The sequence below is a fragment of the Asterias amurensis genome, chromosome 18 (assembly GCF_032118995.1).
Source record: "Asterias amurensis chromosome 18, ASM3211899v1".
Lineage (NCBI taxonomy): Eukaryota > Metazoa > Echinodermata > Asteroidea > Forcipulatida > Asteriidae > Asterias > Asterias amurensis.
Genome location: NC_092665.1, coordinates 1,946,362 through 1,970,259, shown reverse-complemented (window position 1 = coordinate 1,970,259; position 23,898 = coordinate 1,946,362). Strand labels below are relative to the sequence as shown.

Sequence of the window (23,898 nt, the reverse complement as noted above, 5' to 3'; positions counted from 1 at the left end):
CAGGTCGCAGGTTTTACTCACACCCCTAACAAAAGTAGCAACATAGAAAGACTGCTAACAGGGGGCTAGAGTTGGAAGAGCATCGACATTAATATGGAGGTTGTTGGTTCAAATCCTGCTCAAGTCAGTTTTTCTTTGTTCAACCCCAAATCATATTAAAAGTCTACCCAGTCAGTTTCCCTTGTGGTTTATTATTTGAAAACACACTCAAATAAAGATATAGGGACAAAATAGGGCGACTGCCAACAGGCTAGATAGCTTGGTTGGGAGAGCACCGCCACATTAATCTGGGGGTCGTTGGTTCAAGTCCCACAAATTTTTGTTTTGATCAATGCAAACAAAAAAACACAAGTTAAATGAAACAAGAAGAGACCCACTACCATCCTCAGTTAAAGATAGATGACGGCTTCGGCATCAGAAGATTTGAGATAGACTTTTGAGTCTTAAGACGGTTTTTCTTCACTGTCAAAACAGTTTACTTTTCACAACCACCTTCTACAACCCAACAAAACTAATTTCTGATTGAACTGTATTGACGAAGACAACCCACCATGAATTTCTTGAGTTTTCCGTCTGTGTACGCCGCGTGATCTTTCTCTGCTTGCAATCGTTGGACCATCGTTGTCATCTGGGATTTAGTTTTTTGAGCGTCGGATTCTGCCTGTCTGGACAACTGGTTGAGAGCGTGTCTGCTAGCCTGAAGAAAAGAAAAAAAAAAGTATTAATGAGAAGGAAATTTAATTAAATCTATTAATTCTACTTGTGAAAGCAAGGAACTAATTAATAACGAGAATTCCCCCCCAATCCACTAAAGCAAAAGTAGTAGTCCCGGCCGATTTTCTACCTTCGCTCCAGGTAGTAGTTTATAAACGGAACAGTTCTTTTCAGAGCTGAGTAGTCGTCGGAATCACAAAAATCTACTTCGCGGTATAGAATAGAAGTTCTCAAAAGAACATAATCTACCTAGCAAGTAGATACACACATTGATTAGAAGCGACACAAATTGATTAGAAGCGACCCTGGGTTGACCCAATTAAATTTCAGTTTCAGAGAGGCGAACTTAACATAAGTTTTACATTAGGGTTCGGCTCATGAAAAGATCAACATCTGAAACCGAGGTGCCTGGAAGTTGTTCCGAACGACTGCACCAGTCGATCTTTAGACTTCTAGCGCGTCCAGTTGTTCTAAGTAGATACATGGTGATACCAAAAGCACTTACTCTCATCATATTTCTAGCTTTCTGAGCCTGCTCAGCGGCTTTCATTCTCTCCTCTAGAAGCTTCTGTTGCTGCTCCGTGTTGTTCTTCTCCAGCTGGGACTGACGCTGTCGAGCCTCCACCAACTCCTTCTGGAGGGTCTCGTATCGAGTCTTAAACCACGACTGGGCCTCGTGAAGATTGGCTGAAATCTGGTAGAAGGGGAATAATAATTTATTAGATGTTAAATGTGCATCGGAGATAAAGATTATTAATTTTTGGTTTTTACCCATATACACCGATGTGTGTAGCACTGTATACTCAGTACTTTACCGAGTCCTGGGAAAAAAATCACAGGCATTTTACTCGGGTGGGATTCGAACCCACGACCTTTGCAATTCTAGAGCAGTGTCATACCAACTAGACCACCGAGATTGCCTGGTAGCTATATAATAATAATTACAACCAGTTTCTGTATCTATAGGGCCTTTCACACCCAAAGTGCGTCTCAGAGCACTTTCAACTATGGTCACTTGGCCATTTACTTAATTCCTTATTATCTCAGCTCCCGGGGAATAACAAAAGCGTGTTTCCAAAGAGATGAAGCGTGGTTAAAATAAAGGTCTTAGGTAGTTGCTTATTGAGACAACAAGAAAAAACTGATTCAGAAAAGTGGCAGGAAAGTCAAAAATAACTCGGGGCCAATTTCATAGAGCTGCTTAACAATCGATTTGTGCTTACTGTGCGAGTGTTCATTTCATAGCGGTGCTAACCGTAAGCAAAGCAACAGGCATGCTAACCTTCCGATGCTACTGTATCAAAGTTACTGCCGATTAAGAGCATCGTACTCAAGCTCTGGTGTTTCTGTTAAGGTGGGTTCAAGTCCGAGTCATGACACCTGTGTCCTTAAGCAAGATGCTTCGTCCTTCGGATGCGACGTACAGCTGTTGGTCTATTGTGTTGTGCACTTATAAAAACAGAGAAGGGTTTTTGCCCTGGTGTTCCTGGTTTGATTGGCAGCATATTGCGCCACCTGGTAAACCATTGCATGGTGCTACGTTAAAAGAGCAGGTCTCATAATTTAAAAGTAGTCCCACATACAATACCTTGCAGGAGAATGCTGAGTGTTGAAGCGCCTTGACCGTCACCGAGTGACGAAAATAGGCGCTATATAAGAAGCCACTGTTATTAATTTGGCCTGGGGCTTACCTGGAAGGACTCGCTGCTGGCTTCCAGAAGCTTCACCTCTGCCTGGGATTTCTCTTCTTGTAGCTGAATCAACTTCTTCTGGAGCTCCTTGGCCTTCAGTTGAATCTCCTCACGCCGCGATCGCTCTTTCTCAACTTGCTCGTCTTTCTTCCTACACGAGAATAAAATACACAAAGGGGTTCATCAGTAGCTCAATGCAGCTCTAAACTTAGTATGAACCAAGCAATTATCCGTCAGAACTCTTCCACCAAGTAATAGGATGTCATGGTCGAGTGGTTTAGAGCATGGAATTCAAGTTCTGGTGGTTAATTCAACAGAGAATGGATTTGAATCCCGGTCATGACACTTGTACCCTTGAACAAGATGCTGTACTATAATTGCTTCTCTTGACCCAGGGGTATACTAAACGGGTACCTGCGAGGGTCGAGGTTCACATTGTCTTTGGAAAAGACTTTGGAGGCCCATGGCAGCTCAGTGCTGTGTACCCCTCAGGGGCTGAGAAAGATTTAAGCAATGTTATTGGCAAATTTACCAGGGTACTAATGAAAAGCGAGTTGATATGGTTTTTGTAATATGATTTGGAACAAAATAATTCTTTTTGTGGGGCAGGGACTGGGGGGATGGGGCTGGTTGACCCTTACCTGGAGGCTTCTGACATGCTTTCCTGTACCCCAGATATGGCCAGCAGATCAGCCTGTAACTCCGACACCTGATTGACAAAGCTAGAGATGGTCTTAGCCTGCTCGTTGTTCTTCCTGGCGTACTCTCGTTTGGCCGCTTCCATCTCGGACAGCTGACGGTTGATGTCTTTGATCTGTAGTGAACCAGTGAAAGACGGGTTTATTTTCAAGGCACTTTTTCGCAGAATCAGAGAAAGTTGGCAACTCTGTGCCCTCAGTCCAACCCAACCTGTTTGCATGGTTTGGTGCAGTTCTGGTGAACGTTTGGTTCACCCGTTTTCTGCACCAAAAGAGAATCAAAACAAACCCTACACCAATGGACACCAGAAAAGCATCAATAAACTCGGTTATATCAAGCATTAGTACAAGTGCCAATGGCCTTATTTGATAATACCTGCAAGTAACTTGCTAAGCACCATTTTTTTTTTAGGTTTTCCAATATTGGTTACCAGTGAGAATATCATACAGACACCATTGCTAAGACTGGTACCCTGGTTATTTTTTGTTCAGCCAAGAAATTTGCTAAGCAAAATTTTCTGCTTAACAGCTATATGAAAGTGGGCACTGGAGTTGATTTACAAATACAAACATGTACCTTCTCAGTCATCTCAGTGTTGGTTTTCCTTAGCCTGTGACTTCCCTCTAGCTGCGACTTCAGACTATGAATCCTATCCCGCTGCTTTCCACAAGTCTCTTCCAGGCTGGCGACCTTCTTCAGAATATCTGCGTTGGTCCGTGAGAGCTCCTTGACCCTAGTCATGAGGTCTGTATTGGTTTGCTGGATGTGGGCGAGCTCCTTGGTCGCATTCTTGATGGAGGAGTCTCTCTTGCTAGCTAGCTGCTGCTGGAGGGAGTGGAGACGGTCTTCGGTGGAGTGGAGCTGCTCCTGAAGACTCGACTGTTCTCTACTCCTAAAATATAAATTGAGGGGTTGGGTGAGATATGCTTGGTGGCAGCAGATAAACTAGATTTGTTTAAAGAATTTTTAGAACTGTTTTTTTTTTACTTGTTTTACTCCTCATGATATTATTCTGCTTCTTATTTTTTAATATGTTCTTAGTGCCATGCTACATGATTAGGGCGCTATATGAAAGTTTTGGTTTTATTGTTATTATAAATCTCTCTCATGCGTAATTTATTTTCTGAGTGCTCTAGAACTTGTTTAGCTTTTCGAATTAAATTGGGTACCTTTAAGCCATATGATTTTTTAATATTTTTATTAATCCATTAATGAGTTATTAACATGTCAATTTTGTTTTTTACCCATTCACCGATGTGTGTTAGCACTGTATACTCAGTACTTTCCCGAGTCCTGTGAAAAAATATCACAGGCATACAGTGCTAACACACATCGGTGTATGGGTAAAAACCAAATTTGATATTCTTTATCCCCGATGCAAATTTAACATCCATAACATTTGAGCACACTGCGCAGTGATGACATGAAACCAACACCATTAACAATACACTGTACACATGCGAATATGCCTTGGGATGTGGGATGTTGGGATGTTGGGAAAAAGACTGAGTATTCAGTGCTAACACACATCAGTGTTACGGTAAAACCAAAATAATAGTCGGTAAACATGGTAAAGATTAAATTAAAACAAATCTTATAACTGTTCAAAGTGATTGGAGGTACATTAAAGGATCTTATACCTGGCTTCTTGTAAGAGCTTGTACTTGTGATTCCGTTTCTCAAGTTGACTCTGCAGTCTCTCAGCCGTTGACTGAAGTTGACCGTTGGTTTGAAGCAGGTCATCCACAGTGCGACTTAGTTTCAGCTTGTCGCTGCTCACTCTGCTCAGCTCACTGCGAACATTGTCCAACTACAAAAAAACAAACAATCAGAGCATACATGGGATTGTGATATGGTCAAGTGGTTCGACTGTAGCTCTATGGCTAATTGCAGTTAAATGAAAACGGGTTCAAAGACCCTGGACACTATTGGTAATTGTCAAAGACCAGTCTTCTCACTTGGTGTATCCCAACATATGCACAAAATAACAAACCTGTGGAAATTTGAGCTCAATTGGTCGTCGAAGTTGCGAGATTAAAATGAAAGAAAAAACACCTTGTCACACGAAGTTGTGTGCTTTCAGATGCTCGATTTCGAGACCTCAAATTCTAAATCTGAGGTCTCGAAATCAAATTTGCGGAAAATTACTTCTTTCTCAAAAACTTCGTCACTTCAGAGGGAGCCATTTCTCACAATTACCCATTACTCATAATTAAGAAAGGTTTTATGATAATAATTATTTTGAGTAATTACCAAGTTTCCACTGTCTTTAAAGGGAAATGACTTTGAATGGGTCCGCACATTATGTCAGGGCACTGGGTTTTTATAATTTGTTTACCTGACCACCTTCTTGCGTCTCCATGGTTACGAGATTAGTTTGAAGTTTCTCTACCTCTCTCTGTAGTGTTGCCATGGACTTCTGTCTGCTATCCCTGTAAACAATAACAACAACATAAAACAAGAGGTCTCGAATTCAAGCATCTGAAACTTGTGGGACAAGGTTTTTTTTTGGGGGGGGGGGGAAGTGGAACTATTTTTTGGGGGGTGGCAAATACCAACCTCTCCTTCCTGAGTGTGACCAGCTCACTGTCTTTACGGCCCAGCTCAGTCTGTAAGTTCTCCACCGCTGTCTGCAGCTGTTTGTGCGATACCATCACCCCCTCCAAGGTAGACGCTATCTTGGTCTGATCGTCCTTGGCATCAGTGAGGCTCCTCTGAAAGCTAGCGGCCTGGGAGAGGAAACAATTATGTGGGTATAAGTCATTGGAGTGGCTCCCCTCCACCGAGGGATCCCCTATGTGGGATCACTTACTTTCAGTCGGTACTGTACTTAAAGCAACGGACACTAGTGGTAATTACTCAAAATAATTATTAGCATAAAACCTTACTTGGTCACGGGGAGCTGTTGATAGAATAAAACATTGTAAGAAATGGCTCCCTCTGAAGTGACGCAGATTCCGAGAAAGCAGTAATTTTCCATGAATTTGATTTCGAGACCTCAGATCTCGAAATCAAGCATCTGAAAGCACACAACTTCGTGTGACAAGGGTCTTTTTTCTTTCATAATTAACTTGCAACTTCGACGACCAATTGAGCTCAAATTTTCACAGGTTTGTTATTTTTTGCATATGTTGAGATACACCAAGTGAGAACACTGGTCTTTGACAATTACCAATAGTGTCCAGTGTCTTTAAGGGGAAAACAAAATTAGGATTAGCCCAGGTCCGAACTGGCGGCTACAGCTACGTACGGCTACGGCTGTTGCTAAAGGGTGTTGCTAAGGACGTCCTACACCTCAATGCACAGTGATGCGGAAATCTAGCCGCAGCCGTAGCCGTTAATTTAGACACGGCCTTAGTTTCTTTTATACCTTTTGTTTTTCTCGCTCCTCCATGACCTGAATTTGACCTTTGACCTTTTGGCACTCATTGAAAGCCTCGTCCCTTGCCTGGATGGCTAGGGTGAAATCTTTCTCCTTTCTGTCAGACAAGTCACGCTCCTGTAGGTGAATGAAAGTAAGAAAAAAAAAATGTAAACAAAGTCATATTCATAATTGTTGATATTCAGAGTTAGGATTCGAACTGCCTCTAGCCACTGGGCTAACTTTTTTTTTCTTCAGGTTTACAAAAAAACAAAAACGTGGAATTCTGCGGAAACGCGGAAGAGTTACATGCCTGCAGATTGCAGTTAAAAAATTCCATACCTAAAACTAATTCATACAGTCTAGGACTTCTGAAGATTTCAATTCAACTGTCTATCCCTTTAATTGATTAGTGTACACACAAAACTGAAAACCCATCACTTCAAAGTTGGGTCCAAATAGCAAAACAAAAGTACACATGTATGAACTTTCCGACACAAAAAACCCCACTAGAGACACAGATTCCCCATTTCCCAAATGCCACGGCTGATTGCCGTTTGCTGTTGACACAGCATCAGCAGTAGGAGGTTTATTCACCTGTCGCAGCTTGCCCTCCAGCCTCTGGACATCCATTCTGGCTGAACTCAGTTCCCCCGATGTCTGTCGGCAAAAACAGAAAATGTTTGTTTACGTAGAGAATTACATCAATATCTTCCAATTTGATATTTGATTACAAGTAAATATATAATTGAGCAGTTTTTTTGGGGGGAAATGAGACATTGCATGGTGAGGTACCGATGGATATTTGGTTTGAGGTAACACCATGTGTGTATCTACTTACCAGGTAGAGTTTGTTCTTTGAGAACTTTCTTGCTTTATATTAAACTACTGCGGAGTAGATTATCAGATTTTTCGGGAGACTTCTCAGTTCTGAAAAGAACTGTCTTGCTTAGTATCTACTACCTGGGCGGAAGGTATAGAAACCGGCTGGGACTACTAATGTAGCAAAATTGGTATAAAAACTAGGATATTATTCATAGTTATAAATAAACATTTCTGTTTATCGGCACACTAGTAGTGTCATGAAAAGAAAACAAACTCACTTCATTTTTGTTCACAGTTACGTACACTAGAAGACAGTCATCTTCAAAAAGCTTTGAAGTGGAAAACAAAATTGACATAAAACTGGGAGTTGTTTTTGAACATCAAGTGTACAAAAAAAAACACCTTACTGAAAATTTAAAAAAGTCATTTTAACCGTTGATCGTTTTGATCACTGTTATCTGTACCTTTGATAACTTTGCCTGCATGATGTCATTAACTTTCTTCAGTTGATGAACATCAGCTTGTGCACCGGCCAAGGATGCCATCTCTCCTTGCAGTTGATCCACGCGGTTCTGGAGACGCCCTTTATCGTAGGCCAGACGATTCTTGCTCTCTAACAACTCCGCAATCGTCGACTGAACCTTCTGTTGTGAGTCCTAGCAAAATAAAAATGTTGTGATTTTCGCTTCGCAAATTACCAGAGAGAATTAATTTTTGTATTCCTTCATCAACAATAGGCTGTAAATAGACCCATCATCCAATAGGCTCCGCCCACGACACACGTGTGAGCAAGAACCCGTGGGGCTCTCTAATGACTTTCTGCACAACTCTGTCGCGTGCGCCTAGATACGCGCATGCATGTCGGACCTTATTTGTCGGACCTTCGTTGCGTTGTGATTATGCAATGGGGCGGAGCTTAGTGGATCGCTCTATTCGTCTAACGTCACAAATTTTTACTTTTTTCAAAACTTTACTCATCAAGCCCCTTGAATCCCTCTCCAAATTGCCTTTTTATTTTTTTATTTTTAATTTTTAAGAGAGATCACTGTTACATCACAAGGCTGGACGGCTACATTTGGGCTATCGACCCATAAAACACTCTACCAGGATCATGTTGCCACCTACTCCTGGGCCTTCACAGACCGTTAGTATATAGGCGTGGGTATCATCCACCAGGAGCCTGGCTGTTAGGGCAGAATGTACTGAACTCTTTTACAAAGCAATTATGGTAAAGCGGTATTTCGAAATTCCGCAACATGCCCCTGGTAGAGTGAAGATACCCAGTCATGAAGCTTCTGAGTGGATCCCAGAATTTCAGTGAGTGTCTCAAGTCTGATTTTTACCGACACCTACGTACGTACAACCTACCTGTTGCTGTTCCATAGCCGAGACCCTCTCCATTAACCGACTATTCTCCTCCTCTAAGTACTGTTTATCTTGCCCGAGACTGGTCACCTCCAACTGGGAAAGGGAAAAGGGGTCCAGACTTCATAAAACACCGCATTAACTACAGTAGCAAACTTCTTTAAAAGTATTTCTTAGGTGCGCTTTCAAAGGTCTGTTTACGCTTGGTAATGACTTTGAAAATTGCAAAATTAATAAAAACTTACGTGATAAGTACATATGTACACACTTGTTTGACTTTGCATTGCCTGTGTTTTGAGTGCATGTACACTTAGCTAGATGGGGCCCAATTTCACAAAGCTGCTAAAGCACAACAAAATTATGCTTACCAGAATAAGGTTACCAGTCAAAACACCATATCACTTGTACCATTTCTGACTGGTGTCCTGCTTATTTGTGCTAAGCAGAAAATTGTTAAGCAGTATTGTCTGCTCAATAATCTCTGTGAAAGTTGGCTCTGTTTTATACATCTATCCATTCTAGATTCCCGAAACAGAAATAAAACAGGGGAAAGCAAAAGTGATATATTTTGTCTATTAGGGCGATTCAAATGATTCAAACTCACCTTTGCCTGTGTAAGTTCCTGGTGCAGTTTTCCTCTTTCTTCTGACATACCGTCGACCGCAAGGTTCACCTAACCAGCCAAAGAAAAAATTAATATTTACCATCAACAAATAAATTATTCTATTATTAATAATAGGCCTATCTTTCTTGTTTCACCTCTTCATCACATATTTTGAAACATTGGCATGTTTGGTTGGCAGCTTTAAAAAATCAGTTGTCAAAAAGATCAACAACTAGTGTATTGATAGTAAATCTGTATAACTGGGGTGTCGTGGCCGAGCGGATAAGAGCACCGAATTCAAGCTCTGATGCTTCTGTTCAGCAGAGTGTGGGTTCGAATCCCGGTCGTGACACTTGTGTCTCTGAGCAAGACACTTAACTATAATTGCTTCTCTCCACCCAGGGGTAAATGGGTACCTGTGAGGGCAGAGATGGTTCTTGTGGTTGATTTAGCCGAGTAGCGCATATTAATGTTGCACAGGCTGCATACTCCCTATCAGGGAGCTGAGATGGTTTAAGGAGTGAATTAAGGCCCAGTGACCAGCGCTTTGGGACACCCTCCAGGTGTGAAAAGCGCTATATAACAACGGGTTATTACTATTATTATAACTGTATGAGCATCGGACTCGAGCTCTGGTGTTTCCGATCAGCAGAGTGTGGGTTTGACTCCCGGTTTTGACACTTGTGTCCTTAAAGCAAGACACTTCACCATTATTGCTCCGTCCTTCAAATGGGACATAAAGCCGTTGGTCCTGTGTCTTGTGTAATGCACTTAATAAGCAACCAGTTACACTTATCGCAAAGAGAAGGGTTTTGCCCCAATGTTTTTCCGGTTTCTGGCAATGGCTTGTGAATGTGCTACATTAATGTGTTTTTTTAATTCAAAACATGGCTCTGCCTAGCCCTGTTGAAAAATGGGTGTTGAAAAATGGGTATGATAAAATGCTGTATAAGAACTCCGTAATATTCAACCGCTGAATCAATTTTCGGCAACAGTTGCACTAAAACTTTTAAAAATAGACGAAGTCTCCCCATCCACTAAACATGTCAAAATAGATTCTCAAACGAGGTTGACTTATCTTTCTTACTTATAAGGGAGACTGGTGGCCGAAAATAGAAGCGTAAAGAAAAATAGATAAGAGTGAAACCATGAGGGAGGAATGAAACCGAAGCGAGAATTTGAAAATGAGATGATGTGATAAGGTCACGGAGTGAGTGAGAAGGATGGCCGGCAGGATTGGGAGTTGGGCAATAACTCAAGTCTGCGTTAAGTCTCGAGTGACAGAGCTGTGATTCTGATTTAATTTCGTTCGTTAAAGGAACACGTTGCCTTGGATCGGTCGAGTTGGTCTTTGAAAAGCGTTTGTAACCGTTAATTATAAAATGCATATGGGTAGAAAGATGTTGTAAAAGTAGAATACAATGATCCACACAAACATACCTCGAAATTGCGTGGTTTTCCTTTTACCTCGTCGACTAATACGTCGGCCATTTATGGGGGTCAAAATTTTGACTCCCATAAATGGCCGACCATGTTAGTTCGCACAGTAGAAGGAAAACCATGCAATTTGGAGGCAAACTTGTGTGGATCATTGTATTCTACTTTTAAAACATCTTTCCACCCATATGCATTTTATAAAAAACGGTTACAAACGCTTTTGTTTTGACCAACTCGTCCGATCCAAGGCAACGTGTTCCTTTAAAGTCACTGGACACCTTTGGTAATCGTCAAAAACTAGTCTTCTCACTTTGTGTATCCCAACATACATGTATGCATAAAATAACAAAGTGAAAATTTGGACTGAATTGGTCGTCAAAGTTTCAAGAGAATAATACATTTTAAAAAAACTTGTCTTACATATTTATATGGTTTTAGAAGCCCAAAAAAGGCTTCAGGTCTGAAGTCTCAAAAACTGTGTTACTTCAGAGGGAGCCATTGCTCACATCGTTTTATACTATCAACAGCTCTCCATTGCACGTTAGGGCCTAAAAAGTAAGTTTTTACACTAAATAAACAATTTGTGAAAATTGGTCAATCGGTCATCCAAGTTGCAAGAGAATAATGAAAGACAAAACACCCTTGTTGCACAATTTATGTGTGTGCTCTCAGATGCTTGAGAAAGGCTGCAGGCCTGAAGTCTTTTTAAGATTCAAATATTTGAGTGAGAAATCACCTCTTTCTCAAAAACTACGGTACTTCAGAGGGAGTCAGTTCTCACAATGTTTTATACTATCAACAGCTCTCCATTGCACGTTACCGAGTAAGCAATATATTTTGAGTAATTACCAAACATGTTGAGTACCTTTAACAAAGCTGTAGAAGAAAGGATCTATCTACGATTCCCTGATGTGCAGTTTGTAATTAAGCGTATGACGAAAGCAGTCAGGACTGCAAAACACCATTGTTTGGTGTCCACACAAAGTATGCAATGGGGATATGAACGCATTTGTGTCTTGGATAGGGTGTTTTTACTTTATTTGCCGTATTTCATTATTGCTTAGTGACATTAAAGTGTATGTAGACACTGTTTGTAAGATCTTTTTTATAGCAGTGTCCTCAAATGAACCTAACGAAGCTCAAGTGATTTATGAAATTGTGTAATTATTATGTTAAAGGCAGTGGACACTTTCGGTTATTGACAAAGACCAGGGGCCAATTTCATAGAGCTGCTTAAGCAAAAAATTTGGTTAAGCACGAAAATAGCTCGCCTTTTTTACACATAATACTGGCAAAAATTTCATGCCATATACATTGCTTGTGACTGGTATTTAGCTGTTGTTTACTTAGCATAACAATTGAGTGGAGTCTTGGCCGGTATTCTGATTTTACTTAGCATTGATTATTTTGCTTTTATAAGCAGAATTTTGTGCGTAAGCAGCTCTATGAAATTGGGCCCAGTCTTCTCACTTGCTGTATCCCAACATGCATTAACTAACAAACCTATCGTGAAGATGATAGCGGGACAAACCTCATAGTTCTAGGAGTAGTGAACACCCATAAACAATTCTGAATGAATATGTTTAGCCCCTTTCACACGAGAGCAATTTAGCAAGGGTCCCTTGCTAAATTGTAGCATGGTTGTAAGATTTTACCAAATGCACCTTGTGTGAAAGGACAATAATTTGTGGAGTGTCCAGGGTCCCTTGTCAAATCTTGTCCAACATTGCTAATTTTGTAGCAAGGGAGACCCTGGCTACATTTTGGCCGTGTGAAAAGGGCTTTTGGCACAATGGTACCAGGGTTTGCTCATCTGGAGGTTGCTACACATGTATGGACAGGCTTGCCCCGAACCATTTGACATAGCAAATAGTTGACTTGCAATGGCTTCTTAGTAAAACTGCAGAACATGGATAGGGGCAAATTTGCATATGACATCACACTCCCAAAAGGAGGCAGATCCTTGGACAATAGCTGTTCTCTGTGTGTCAAAACGTGGGCCTCAACTCAGGCAGAGCAATGCGCGTAATTTTGGGCGTCAACTCTCTAAGTCTTTGGTGCATGTTTGTATACGATTTTGACATCCAAAATGACACCCAGGATAGGCACTTTTGAGTAAGTTGAGCGTATTGAAAGGGCTCTTATCTACGAACCTCTTCAAGTAGGCGTTGTTTCACTTTTATCGCTGTATCTTTGTCGGCGTGTAACGAGGACAACTCACTCCTTAATTGACTGACGGTGTCTTCCTGTAAAACGCACAAACACAAAATAAATGGTTAGTTAAATGCAAAACCACCGTTGAGTTGTCTCCCTGTATATGAAATGAAATACACACACAAATAAAATCTATTGTTAGTTAAAGGAAACATCCCTGTCGACTTTTTGACATTTTGTACACAGATCATTGACAGATTCATTGTTTGATTTGTCACTAAGAAATTGTGCTATAGATTAGATATTTATTAACGGATGGTGCTAGAGACGGATCAAAGTGACAATTATCAAACACAATATTTGGGTATGGGAAAACAAAAGTAGGAACATTTTCATTGCAAGGGTTGGCCTACATCTACACACAGTGAAGGCCGAGACCTTATAACAATTTATCTGATTTTTCCAAGGGCAAACCGGACTAGGTGCAAGGAAGCATATTATGCCTGAATTGTGGTCTATCGTTACTGGGTTGGTACTGGTCCATACACCATGAACACTGTGCCCAACGCTCATTCTTTAAAGACACTAGACACTATTGATAATTGTCAAAGACTAGTCTTCACAGTTGGTGTATCTCAACATTTATATGCACAAAATAACAAACCTGTGAAAATTTGAGCTCAATCGGTCGTCTAAGTTGTGAGATAATAATGAAAGAAAAGACACCCTTGTCACACGGAGTTGTGCACTTTCAGATGCTTGATTTCGAGACCTCAAAATTCTAATTCTGAGGTCTCAAAATCAAATTCGTGGAAAATTACTTCTTTCTCGAAAACTACATTACTTCAGAGGGAGCCGTTTCCCACAATGTTTTATACTATCAACCTCTCCCCATTACTCATTTACAGAGAAAGGTTTGATGCTAATAATTATTTTGAGTAATTACTAATAGTGTCCACTGCCTTTAAAGGGTGTACCTCTGGTAATTATTCCACCCATTTAATGACCCTACAAACCTACTCGGTAAGAAGCACTGCACCTGTTAATAAGGTGTAACATTTTGAGGTATCAGTGTGGCGGTTTCAATTTCCGCCGTGTTCAGTTTTCCGAATGACCAAATACGGTAACATTACGTCATGTGATGCCTGCGCACAGCAAGCAAAAGTAGTCAATTTTTAGTGCCGTATTGAGTCATCCGTGTTACTCTCCGGTAGCTGTCATGGCGGTGTCCACGAGTACAACGAGCGGCGAACGCGTGGATCGTATGAGAGAATTTGGTGTGGCACAAGCAGTGTGACCTGCTTACAGTTGTACGCATGAATACGTGTAAAGATGGGGCAAGAGAATGTGACTAAATAACAGAAAATAATAAACAATTTGGCGTCACTGAGAGAACTACAGTACTCGCCAGGGTACTCGCGGCTGTATTTTTGTCTGGAAACGTCACCCGGAAAACTGAACACGCCGGAAAGCTTAAACCGTTCCAACAACGTGGTGAAATGTCCGGCAACGTCACACGGAAAACTGAACATGGCGGAAGACTGAAACCGCCACACCGGGCCTGCCATTAGCCCCACCTCCCTTTAAAGGAATGTAATTTTACAGCAAGGGAATCAAAAACAGTTCAGCCTTGCCACTTCATCAACTCTCACAAATGACTCTTTCTACGAAAAGTTTCAAGTCTGACTCATTAACGAAGGTCTGGTCCGCTGACAAATAAAGGAATAATTACATCAATTTGAAATCAAATATTAAGGAACTGCACCAAATTACAATAAGTTAACTGTCGTTTACTCATTAAAAATTCAAGACAATACCCTAATGAGACTGTCACTGAATGCAGTCTTTGGCAATACATAATAGGGATGGTGGTGTACATAAATGCTTAAAGTATGAAAATGAGAATTAACACCCCATCCGTCAAGTCTCATAAGATGAACTAAATAACAAACCCACACATTTGATAGAGGGATTTATGACTTGACCGTTTCAGACCCTGTCTGTTTGACAAGGTCCTTCAAAGGTCTACTTTTGGAGAAATATTGGTTTCAATAGATGAACATTTTTTTATTTGTTTATCTTTTTTACAAACCCCCAAATTGGATGAGTTTTATGACTTGATTAAACTCAAGTCCTGTCAGAGGAAAGGGTTATTCAAAGGTTGGGCTTTACGATTCAAAGTCACTTTAAGAAAACTGTTGGTTTCAATAGATGACAATTTTTATTTTATTTGTTGACCTACAAGCCTGAAGTCCAAGACCTCGACAAAGACCAAGAATGAAGGTGTCATTTACTGTATAACTCTAATGAGATACAGTTTATGAGACAAGCAAGGAAATCTTGCCGTATCTCTGAGGAAAATGAACACTCCCAAGGGGGAAGTATAGCCCAAGCATCTTAGCTTTACTCATTATTCCAAATCATTGGGTAAAAAAAAAAAAAAAAATAGAGTCTAGCTTAAAGGGAGTGGACATTACTCAAAATAATTATCAGCATGAAACCTCACTTGGTAATGAGTAATGGGGAGAGGTTGATGGTATAAAACATTGTGAGAAACGGCTCCCTCTGAAGTGCCATAGTTTTCGAGAAAGAAGTAATTTTCCACGAACTTGATTTCGAGACCTCAGATTTAGAACTTGAGGTCTCGAAATCAACCATCTAAATGCACACAACTTCGTGTGACTAAGGTGTTTTCTTCTTTCATTATTATCTCGCAACTTTGATGACCGATTGAGCTCAAATTTTCACAGGTTAGTTATTTAATGCATATGTTGAGATACACCAACTGTGACGGCTAGTCTTTGACAATTACCAATAGTGTCCACTGCCTTTAAAGGGAGGGAACATCGTTTGGTAATCGCTCTTAGAATTGATGGCAATAAAAACTATTGGTTCGAAGCCTACAGCAGCGTCCAATAGTATAGCATTTTTGAGAAAAGTTTCACTTTGAATCTGAGAAACAATTCATGTACAATTTCTCAGATTTGTAAGGGTCGGTGTAGAATAGCTGTTGTAAACAACTTACCAACCAAGAGAACTGAGGGTATATGACCCAAGGAGTCTTTCTCAAAGGCTATCATTGTTACGTTGACAAAAAAACCCAATCTATCACTCTACTTGTATCTTTAAAACCAGCATCATCAAAAGCCCCCCTAGCTACACTTGAAACATTCTGATAAACCTGCCAAACTCAACACTAGTTTGAGCACATTGGGGAGCGCCTTCTACATGTATTTACTTGGTATACAGTCATTATGGGAATCACAAACCAATCTCACAAAGCTGTCAAATCAAAATTACAGTTCAACCCCCGTTCGTAGCTAATTATTTTGGAACTGGTACTCAATGTCTGGTGTCGGCATCAATTTGACTGCTAAAGTGTAAATCACACATGCTCAAACAACAGAATGTTTACGGTGCCCAAAGGCCAATTACCAACTCCACTATCAGTTTTTATTTAAGAGCAAAATACATAATAATTGGATTTGAAACTTTGCATGGTTGGAGTATATACTATGACCTCGTTCCCACTGGACCCCGCATTGATCTGGGGCGATCAAAGGGCGATCAAAGAGAAATAAGCTCCAGTGGGAACGCAAGGGCAACCAGAATCTGACCGTGCAATTTTGATCCTCCTCGGGAGTAGGATTAAAGCGGGATCTAATCGACCTTGTGGATTAATGGGCGATGAAAAGTCTGGCGGGAACACAAAGGGCGATCAGACCCCGCAAATCACTTGCGAAACGGTGTTCTTTTGAACCCACTTCCATTCCCCAAAAGGGGGATCAATGCACGATCACTCTTGAGTGGGAACGCGACCGTGATTTCACGCCTGCAACTAATCTTGTTGCGGGATCCCGATCTCGCAATTGTGGATCCAGTGGGAACGCCGTCTAAGTGTAAATATCTTTTGAGTAGTGCCGTTTCTGAGAAGAACCAGTGGTTAAAGAGAGCCAATAAAGGATGATCACAATATGTCAACTGTTACCTTTTTGTGACCAAATAGACATCGCAGATACCGGTTTATAACCATTTTACTCTCAAAATTTGCATTTAGTAATAAATAAGTCAAAAATGCACCCAGCCGAGAGTCAAAAACGGCTTATCTATTATAATGACCCTGGACGCCAGTGACGAAAATCCCGAAAATCCCTTGATTAACACAGTTCTCCAGCTTTGGCATTTCCACACCGAATAGCCGCCACTTTGTCGCACAGGTTTGTTTGACCCCACATTTTTCAAAAATTTGGCTTTGAGCGTTCTGGAGAAAACCCATTTTTACCATGTTATACCTTGGAGTAAGAGACTCGTCATATTTTTTATGTTTCCTGGATGGACTGCAGCTGTTAGAAAACTGTTATATCTATATATTTGAGAGCATCCTTTATTGGCTGTTTATACACTGCAGTCAGTATCCATCAAAGACCATCAGAGCATACAGATCGAAACGTTGAGTTGTCAACCACCGGTTTTCCTCAGAACTACCACTTATCAAAGGAGTCTCTCTCGAAGCTAACAATTTGTTTCTTCTTCTAAGCAAGTATTTTCCAGAGTTCCAATGCCACTTACCCTGTAAGGGAGGGGAGCTATTTTATTTTATTTATTTATTTATTTTTTTTCCCCCTGTGCATCAACAAATCACCAGCTGCTTTTGTTGTCAGGGTGTTGAATCAAATGTTCCAGCCACCACCGCAATAAAACAAATCAACAATCTTATGACAGGAAATCGTAACGCTAGGCATGAAGCTAGGCGTTTGTTTAATAAGTCATAGGGACTGGTGCAAGGGTGACTAAGTAAAACCTGCCTGCATCGCGCTTTGCTATTCATGCTTACTGAAACTTTAATGAAGTTCACTTGTAAGGGACTGGAGAGACATGGTATTCATCACAGCTGTGTTTTTAGCGGAAGGAAAGTGTCCGACTCTGAGGAGTTGATTTCTGTGGGGTCGTTAATTTTTGATGAGGGAGGGGTGTAGGGGTTTAGAAAATAATGCTTACAAATTGCCCACTAAGGAAAAATCAGCAGGATACGGGTCAAAAATTGTATTTGAGAAATGGCATTTGGCTGGTGACTATATTCTGGTTTGCGTAGTTTTTGTTTGCTGTTAAAAACTGGGTTATTTTTGTTGCCTTCATATGACCATTATTCATAACGCAAAAGGATTTTTAAAAAACTCTCCAACATTATGGCTGAATTCTTGGGCTTTTGTATTTATTTTGAATGATTTTTGTCACATGAGGTTTAAAAACAACCTCCAAACTGATAGCTGAATTCTTAGACAATTGTAGGAAAGATTTTGGCATAAAATTTTACATCCCACATTTTGTATACAGAGGTGTGACTAGCTGAATACACATGGCTCAGCAAACTTTTGATCGGCAGAGTTTGTACTGGTTGACAGATGCATTGTTCAATATGAAGCCCGCCCTCTTGTGAGCCAAAAAGTCTACATTGTTGCAGCCTACTTTAATATGAAGTATCCTTGTACTTAAAGACCTGCTTTAACGAAAATGTCAGGTAGTGAACTTTGCTGAATTCCACTTAAAATGTTTTCAATGAATAAGGAAATCGAGTCATATGATTATAAATAGGTTTCAATTGTGTAAAAAAACAATCACTTTGTATGCCCTTGTCCAGAGCTTTTCTGTGAGATTTGCGAAAAGCCTCGTTATGTAATCACTCTCAAAACGCCATAAGTAGATAAAGCCGCTTTGTTGCAGCGTGGATGTATAACAAAGCAAACTCCCACAAATGACGTCAGCGGCATTGTCCTTTGACGCCCGCTCTCAACGGCAGAAGTGTTTTTAGTTTTTCAAAAAACCTTTAGGTAGGGGCCTGATTTTTTAAGCGATAATTACGAAAAGATCAGAAGTGTATACACATATCAAAATTACATTAAAATGGTGAACAAGTGCATTATAAACAAGTAAAAATACCATTTGTGTTGAAAACATTCCGCTCAGGTTAGCTGTTTAAAAGTGGTGTTTGAAGCTTTCCACGGTGTGGAAACAAGATAAGAATTAACTGGTAATCATGGTAATAGTGAACTCACACGTACAACCATGAAGAAAACGTCTTTTGAGTGAGTTTTAAGCTCTGAAAAGAGCCGGTGTGGTGTAACTTGAAATTTCGAACAGACTCTGCTCGTCTTATAAGCATGCCTATAGACTAGACACTGTATATAAGGTTATCTTCGACTGTTGGTAATGTATGGTGTGAAACAGAAGAGGTCAAATAACGAAGACACAAACAGGCATTCGGAGGTCACCGCAACTTCACTAGTTAAAGTTACTTCCAAAATTCTGTTCATAGATAGAATAGCATGGGCGTCGATCGGTCTTAAAATGGGGGGAGGGGGGGTAGTCATACCATTTAGGGCGTGGGGTACAGGGTCTGCTTTAGGGCCCCAGGGGAATTTTATTGAGCATCTGAAATCACACAAATTTGTGCAACAAGGGTGATTTTTCGTTCATTTTTCTCTTGCAACTTTGACGACCAATTGAGTTCAAATTTTCACAGGTTTGTTAAAAGATGTTATGCATATGTTGGGATACACCAAGTGAGAATACTGATCTTTGACAATTACCAAAGGTGTCCTATGCCTTTAAAGGTGTGATTCGCATTTGAACCAATTTTTAATAAACTGCCTACGGAGCTGAGATGGTTCAAGGAAGGAAATAAACCACCCAGTGACCAGGGCTTATATCTTCATGCGTCATGAGCATCAAAAAGTGGCTGATACTGACGCTATCGACTGTTATGATTATCAGAATAATATGACAAGGCGTGAATGAGCTATCTAGCGCCTTGTATGCCATTAGGATTATCTTGTGAGCTTAAAAAATTGGCACTCTCTGAAATCCTGCGCACACAAGATGTTCACACGTACACTTAAACTCAAATATCATAATTAAACTGAGAAAATCTGTTCAGGACCCAACCTTGCACGGTTTGTAGTAATGTGTCCATTCACCACAAAGATAATAACTTAAAAAAGTTTTGCTTGTTTTGTAAAAAAATAGAATACCATGTTTTTGGCTTTTATTTTTGTTAGCAATTGTTATTGTTTTTTTTATATAGGCCTACGGCGCTTTATACAAGCTTTTAATAATACTATAATTATTATTTTAATGTGCCTTCTCAAAATCGCAAATGCTTTCAAATCAAAGCAAGCAAAATTGAAAATTTTCCAAAAGAATTTGTAGTGTATAAAAATGGAAAAAGAATTGTTGGCTTTTATAGAACAAGAAATAATTGCTTCATGAAACAGTAGTTGAACAGACACCATGCACAGAATGCACACAATGTTGCCTCATCCTAAACCTGTCACTGTGTCATGATGAAATAGGGGATGGATCAATTGGTATTCCATCGTCACACAAATACCCGTCGTTTGGAAGGTGTCTGGTGAGGGGTCTGCTAAGAGACAAATCTCGGCTGCAAAGTGTCCACTGATAAATAATTTAACCATTGTATGGGAATAGACACACTTCTCAAGGGCTATCTTGTGATTTGGGATCATGCCCTCGAGAGTGGGATATTAGTCTAAAACCAAAACAACGTCAGAGTTTACTAACCGACTTTAGAGACAGATAAACCATAGTGGAACTGAATATTTCTCAAGACCAGGAGTGGGCCCTGAGCAAAGTTTTGAATGTCATGATAAGAAATGATGAGAAAATAAAAGTAGCTGATGCAAACTACTTACTAGCCACAAAAAAACCTAACCATTGCTTCGTCCTTCGAATGGGATGTAAAGTTGTCGGTCCTGTGTGTTGTATAATGCGTGTAAAAGAACCCAGTGCACTTATCAAAAATAGAAGAGGTTCGCCACCGTGTTCCTGGCTTGATTGGCAGCATATTGCGCCACAGTACCTTGTAAACCATGACATGGTGCTAAGGATTACAGGTCTCATAAGTCAAACGTAGTCCCTCATACTTTGCAGAACATACTGTATGTTAAAGCGTCTTGAGCGTCACTGAGTGACGGATATGTGCACTTTAAGAAGCCACTACTATTATTATTACTATTATATAATAATAATAATAATAATAATAATAGTAGTAAAAATTTATATAGCGCCATCTCCATCGAAAACAATGCTCCATGGCGCTAATACAGAGAAACATTTAAAATATAGATAATCAGCAAAAATAACAAGATATAAAAATAAGTTTAAAATCAGCAACCACAACAAAAATCAAGCGAACAATGACAAGCAATGTTTTATGTACAACAAGTTTGGTCTTACCAGGGATTTTTTCTGCCTCAAACTTTGTTCCTTTTCCAATTGCAGTTGCTCTTTGACATCCTGAATATTCCTCTGCAATTCTGAACTGATATCACAAAAAAAAAAAAAAACAATTAGGGAAAAAACATTAGGTCTGGCGCCTTCTTGATGTGTATAGAATCTTAAAAGCAGAACGCTGAATGTAAATAAACACGTCAACTATTGGAACACTTTCCAGTCAAATGCTTTTAATGCTTTTTAAAAACAATTTGTATACACTGTAGATTGAAACTCTGTTTACAAAAAGAGTGGTCCGTTTATTTTGCTTTTTTAATGAGAAATGTCTTGTAACGAGATTTGGAATTTCATGTTTTTATATCATGATGGAGATTAATAAGTCAAATGAATGAATGAAATGAATGAAATCACCCAACATCACAACTTCAATATAAATTTTCAAATAGAAGGGGGTCAAAATACTGGAGTTCGTCCAGATGGGGAGACAAGTTGGGTACAAGTTTAGCATTGGTGCAGATTTCTCTTAGATTTTGCCTAGCATCATAAGTCTGGCCGGCCACACCACGGTGAGGGCAACACTTAACTGATTTGGGCTATCAACCCAAATCACCAATCACCTGTCACCAGGGGCACGTTGTCACCTACTCATGGACCTGAAACAGGGTTACCCCCTTCACAATTCGTACTTCCCTGGGATTCGAACCCACAACCTTTGCCCTTCTAGAGCCGCCCAACTAGATCATCAGGCTTGCCCGGTAGCTATGGGCAGTTCAAATCCAATATTTTAGCAGCGGGTACTGCAACGACTTCAAAAGAAGTAACATTTGCATCAGGGATAAAGAATAGGTTTAATCAAATTAACCTTACTGCTTTTTGTTTGACCAGGAAAATGTCACAATATAAGACTGTTTGTTTGTAATTTTACCCGCTTTCAAAAATCTCACGTTCCTATGTTTGATTCAAGGATTTGGAGTTTATTTTCCTAAGGAGCAAATGCCAATCCGATAAATACACATATCTATTTTCTCTCTGAAATTTTAAGTACCTTAATTTATCCAAACATGTCCTCTTATCCCGCTCTTCCATTAACTCGGACTCCAGTCTTGCCCTCTCATCTCCGAGTAGTTGAAGACTCTCTGTTACCATGACAACCAGTGATTTTGTCTCCGTCTGCAAGAGGAATTATGGAAACTCAGTTGCCATTTCAAAACTGAAAAGTAGTTTTAGTAACTAATGTAGTAGCACTACTAGTGCAAGTTAAACTCTAATGATTCCAAAGAAATCGTTTGAAATTCAACTGTATGTTTTGTTTGATTTTGTTGGACTGGGGACTGTACTAGTAAATGTTTCACATGGGATCAGGCATACCACCATAATCAGAGTCCAACAGTTTGGGTGTTGCGTTACTGAATGCCCCTGCATATATTGATGATCTTCTCAGCTCATACAATCCTCCTCGAAAACTTCGGTCTTATAATTCTAGCCTCCTCATTGAGCCCATTTCCAAACATTCATGGGGAGACCGATCTTTTTCACATGCTGCACCACGTCTATGGAACAAACTGCCTGCACTAGTAAAATCATCCGTTTCTTTGACCCAATTTCAAAAACAACTGAAAACACATCTCTTGAAACAGGCATTTGTTTCAATGGTTTAATTATTGTTATTTTTGTTACCTTTTAGGATGTTTTTTTTTCTTAAATATTGCATTGGTATTATTGTTTTCTATACCACATGTTCTAGATTTCTCTCAACTTAGGTTTACATTTTAATTTTTGTTGTTGTTATTGTATATTAATTAATGCTATTGTTTGTATTTTAGCGCCATGAGCGCTTCTGTGGATTTGTGCGCTTTATAAGTTTTCATTATTATTATTAATGGTGTTGGACTGAATTCTGCACTAGTAAACTGATATCAGGCAAACAACCATAATAATCAGAGTCAAAGAATTTGGGTGCTAAGTTAACTTGTTACCAAATGTCAAATGTCTTGGTCAAAGAAGTTGAGGTTAAACCAACTTAAACCCAAAAGACACATCTCAACCTTTTTTCTTTTTTTTTTCTGAAAAAAAAAATCAATATTGCCAAATGGGCCTGGACAGTAAAGAATTAATTTCTTTAAAATCTCAGAAAAAAAATGATTATCTATAATAGCAGACAATAAACACACACAAAAAACACAGAAGAAAAACATTCAAAGTAAAAAAAAATAAAGTTAAAGAAATTGTACAACAAGTTGACTACCTGCTCATCAAATCTACAAGTTTGGTCCCACTACTTGTTTGAAAACGGATGTAGAACAGATCACTTTGTACAGATCTACGTTGGTGACGTTAGAACTTGCTTCCCCAGTGTAGCTTCCTTGCCTCAGGGATTTTTATTTGTTACTTACATCTTAAATGATTGAGAGTGGGTTAACCGTACACACTTTCACCACAACACAGATCCTTTTATAAGTTACCTTTAAAGGGAGGGTACACGTTTGGTAACTGTCAAAGACCAGTGTCCTCACTTGGTGTTTGATAATAACCAAAGGTGTCCAATGCCTAAGCAAAAATCTCTTTTAAATGTTTAATAAAAGGCGTTGAGTGAGAAATGACTTCTTTCTCAACAACTACGTTGCTTCAGAGGGAGCCGTTTCTCACAATGTTTTATCAAAAGCTCTCTGTTGCTCGTTACCGAGTCGGCTGTTAAATGCTAAATATTCGTTTGAGTATTTACTAAACGTGTCCAGCGCCTTTAACAAATGGACGCTTATAACACTAAGTAACCTTTGGAGTAAACCAATTCACAGGTG

The 23,898-nt window shown here is 39.8% G+C and overlaps 1 protein-coding gene across 5 annotated transcripts in view; it reads right to left on the bottom strand.

Moving 5' to 3' along the window:
* Positions 1–23,898, bottom strand: part of LOC139950285 (coiled-coil domain-containing protein 150-like) — a 111,827-nt gene that overhangs the window by 2,047 nt on the left and 85,882 nt on the right. For all 5 annotated transcript variants that reach the window (XM_071948904.1, XM_071948905.1, XM_071948908.1 and 2 more), the window contains 16 exons: positions 22,146–22,270; positions 21,104–21,188; positions 12,850–12,942; positions 9,260–9,328; positions 8,659–8,751; positions 7,755–7,946; positions 7,063–7,125; positions 6,475–6,603; positions 5,664–5,833; positions 5,443–5,536; positions 4,745–4,914; positions 3,681–3,996; positions 3,047–3,219; positions 2,406–2,556; positions 1,220–1,408; positions 551–697 (listed from right to left, as the gene is read on the bottom strand). In XM_071948904.1, coding sequence (XP_071805005.1) covers positions 551–697; positions 1,220–1,408; positions 2,406–2,556; positions 3,047–3,219; positions 3,681–3,996; positions 4,745–4,914; positions 5,443–5,536; positions 5,664–5,833; positions 6,475–6,603; positions 7,063–7,125; positions 7,755–7,946; positions 8,659–8,751; positions 9,260–9,328; positions 12,850–12,942; positions 21,104–21,188; positions 22,146–22,270 — 2,259 coding nt within the window. The remainder of the gene's footprint in view (positions 1–550; positions 698–1,219; positions 1,409–2,405; positions 2,557–3,046; positions 3,220–3,680; positions 3,997–4,744; positions 4,915–5,442; positions 5,537–5,663; positions 5,834–6,474; positions 6,604–7,062; positions 7,126–7,754; positions 7,947–8,658; positions 8,752–9,259; positions 9,329–12,849; positions 12,943–21,103; positions 21,189–22,145; positions 22,271–23,898) is intronic.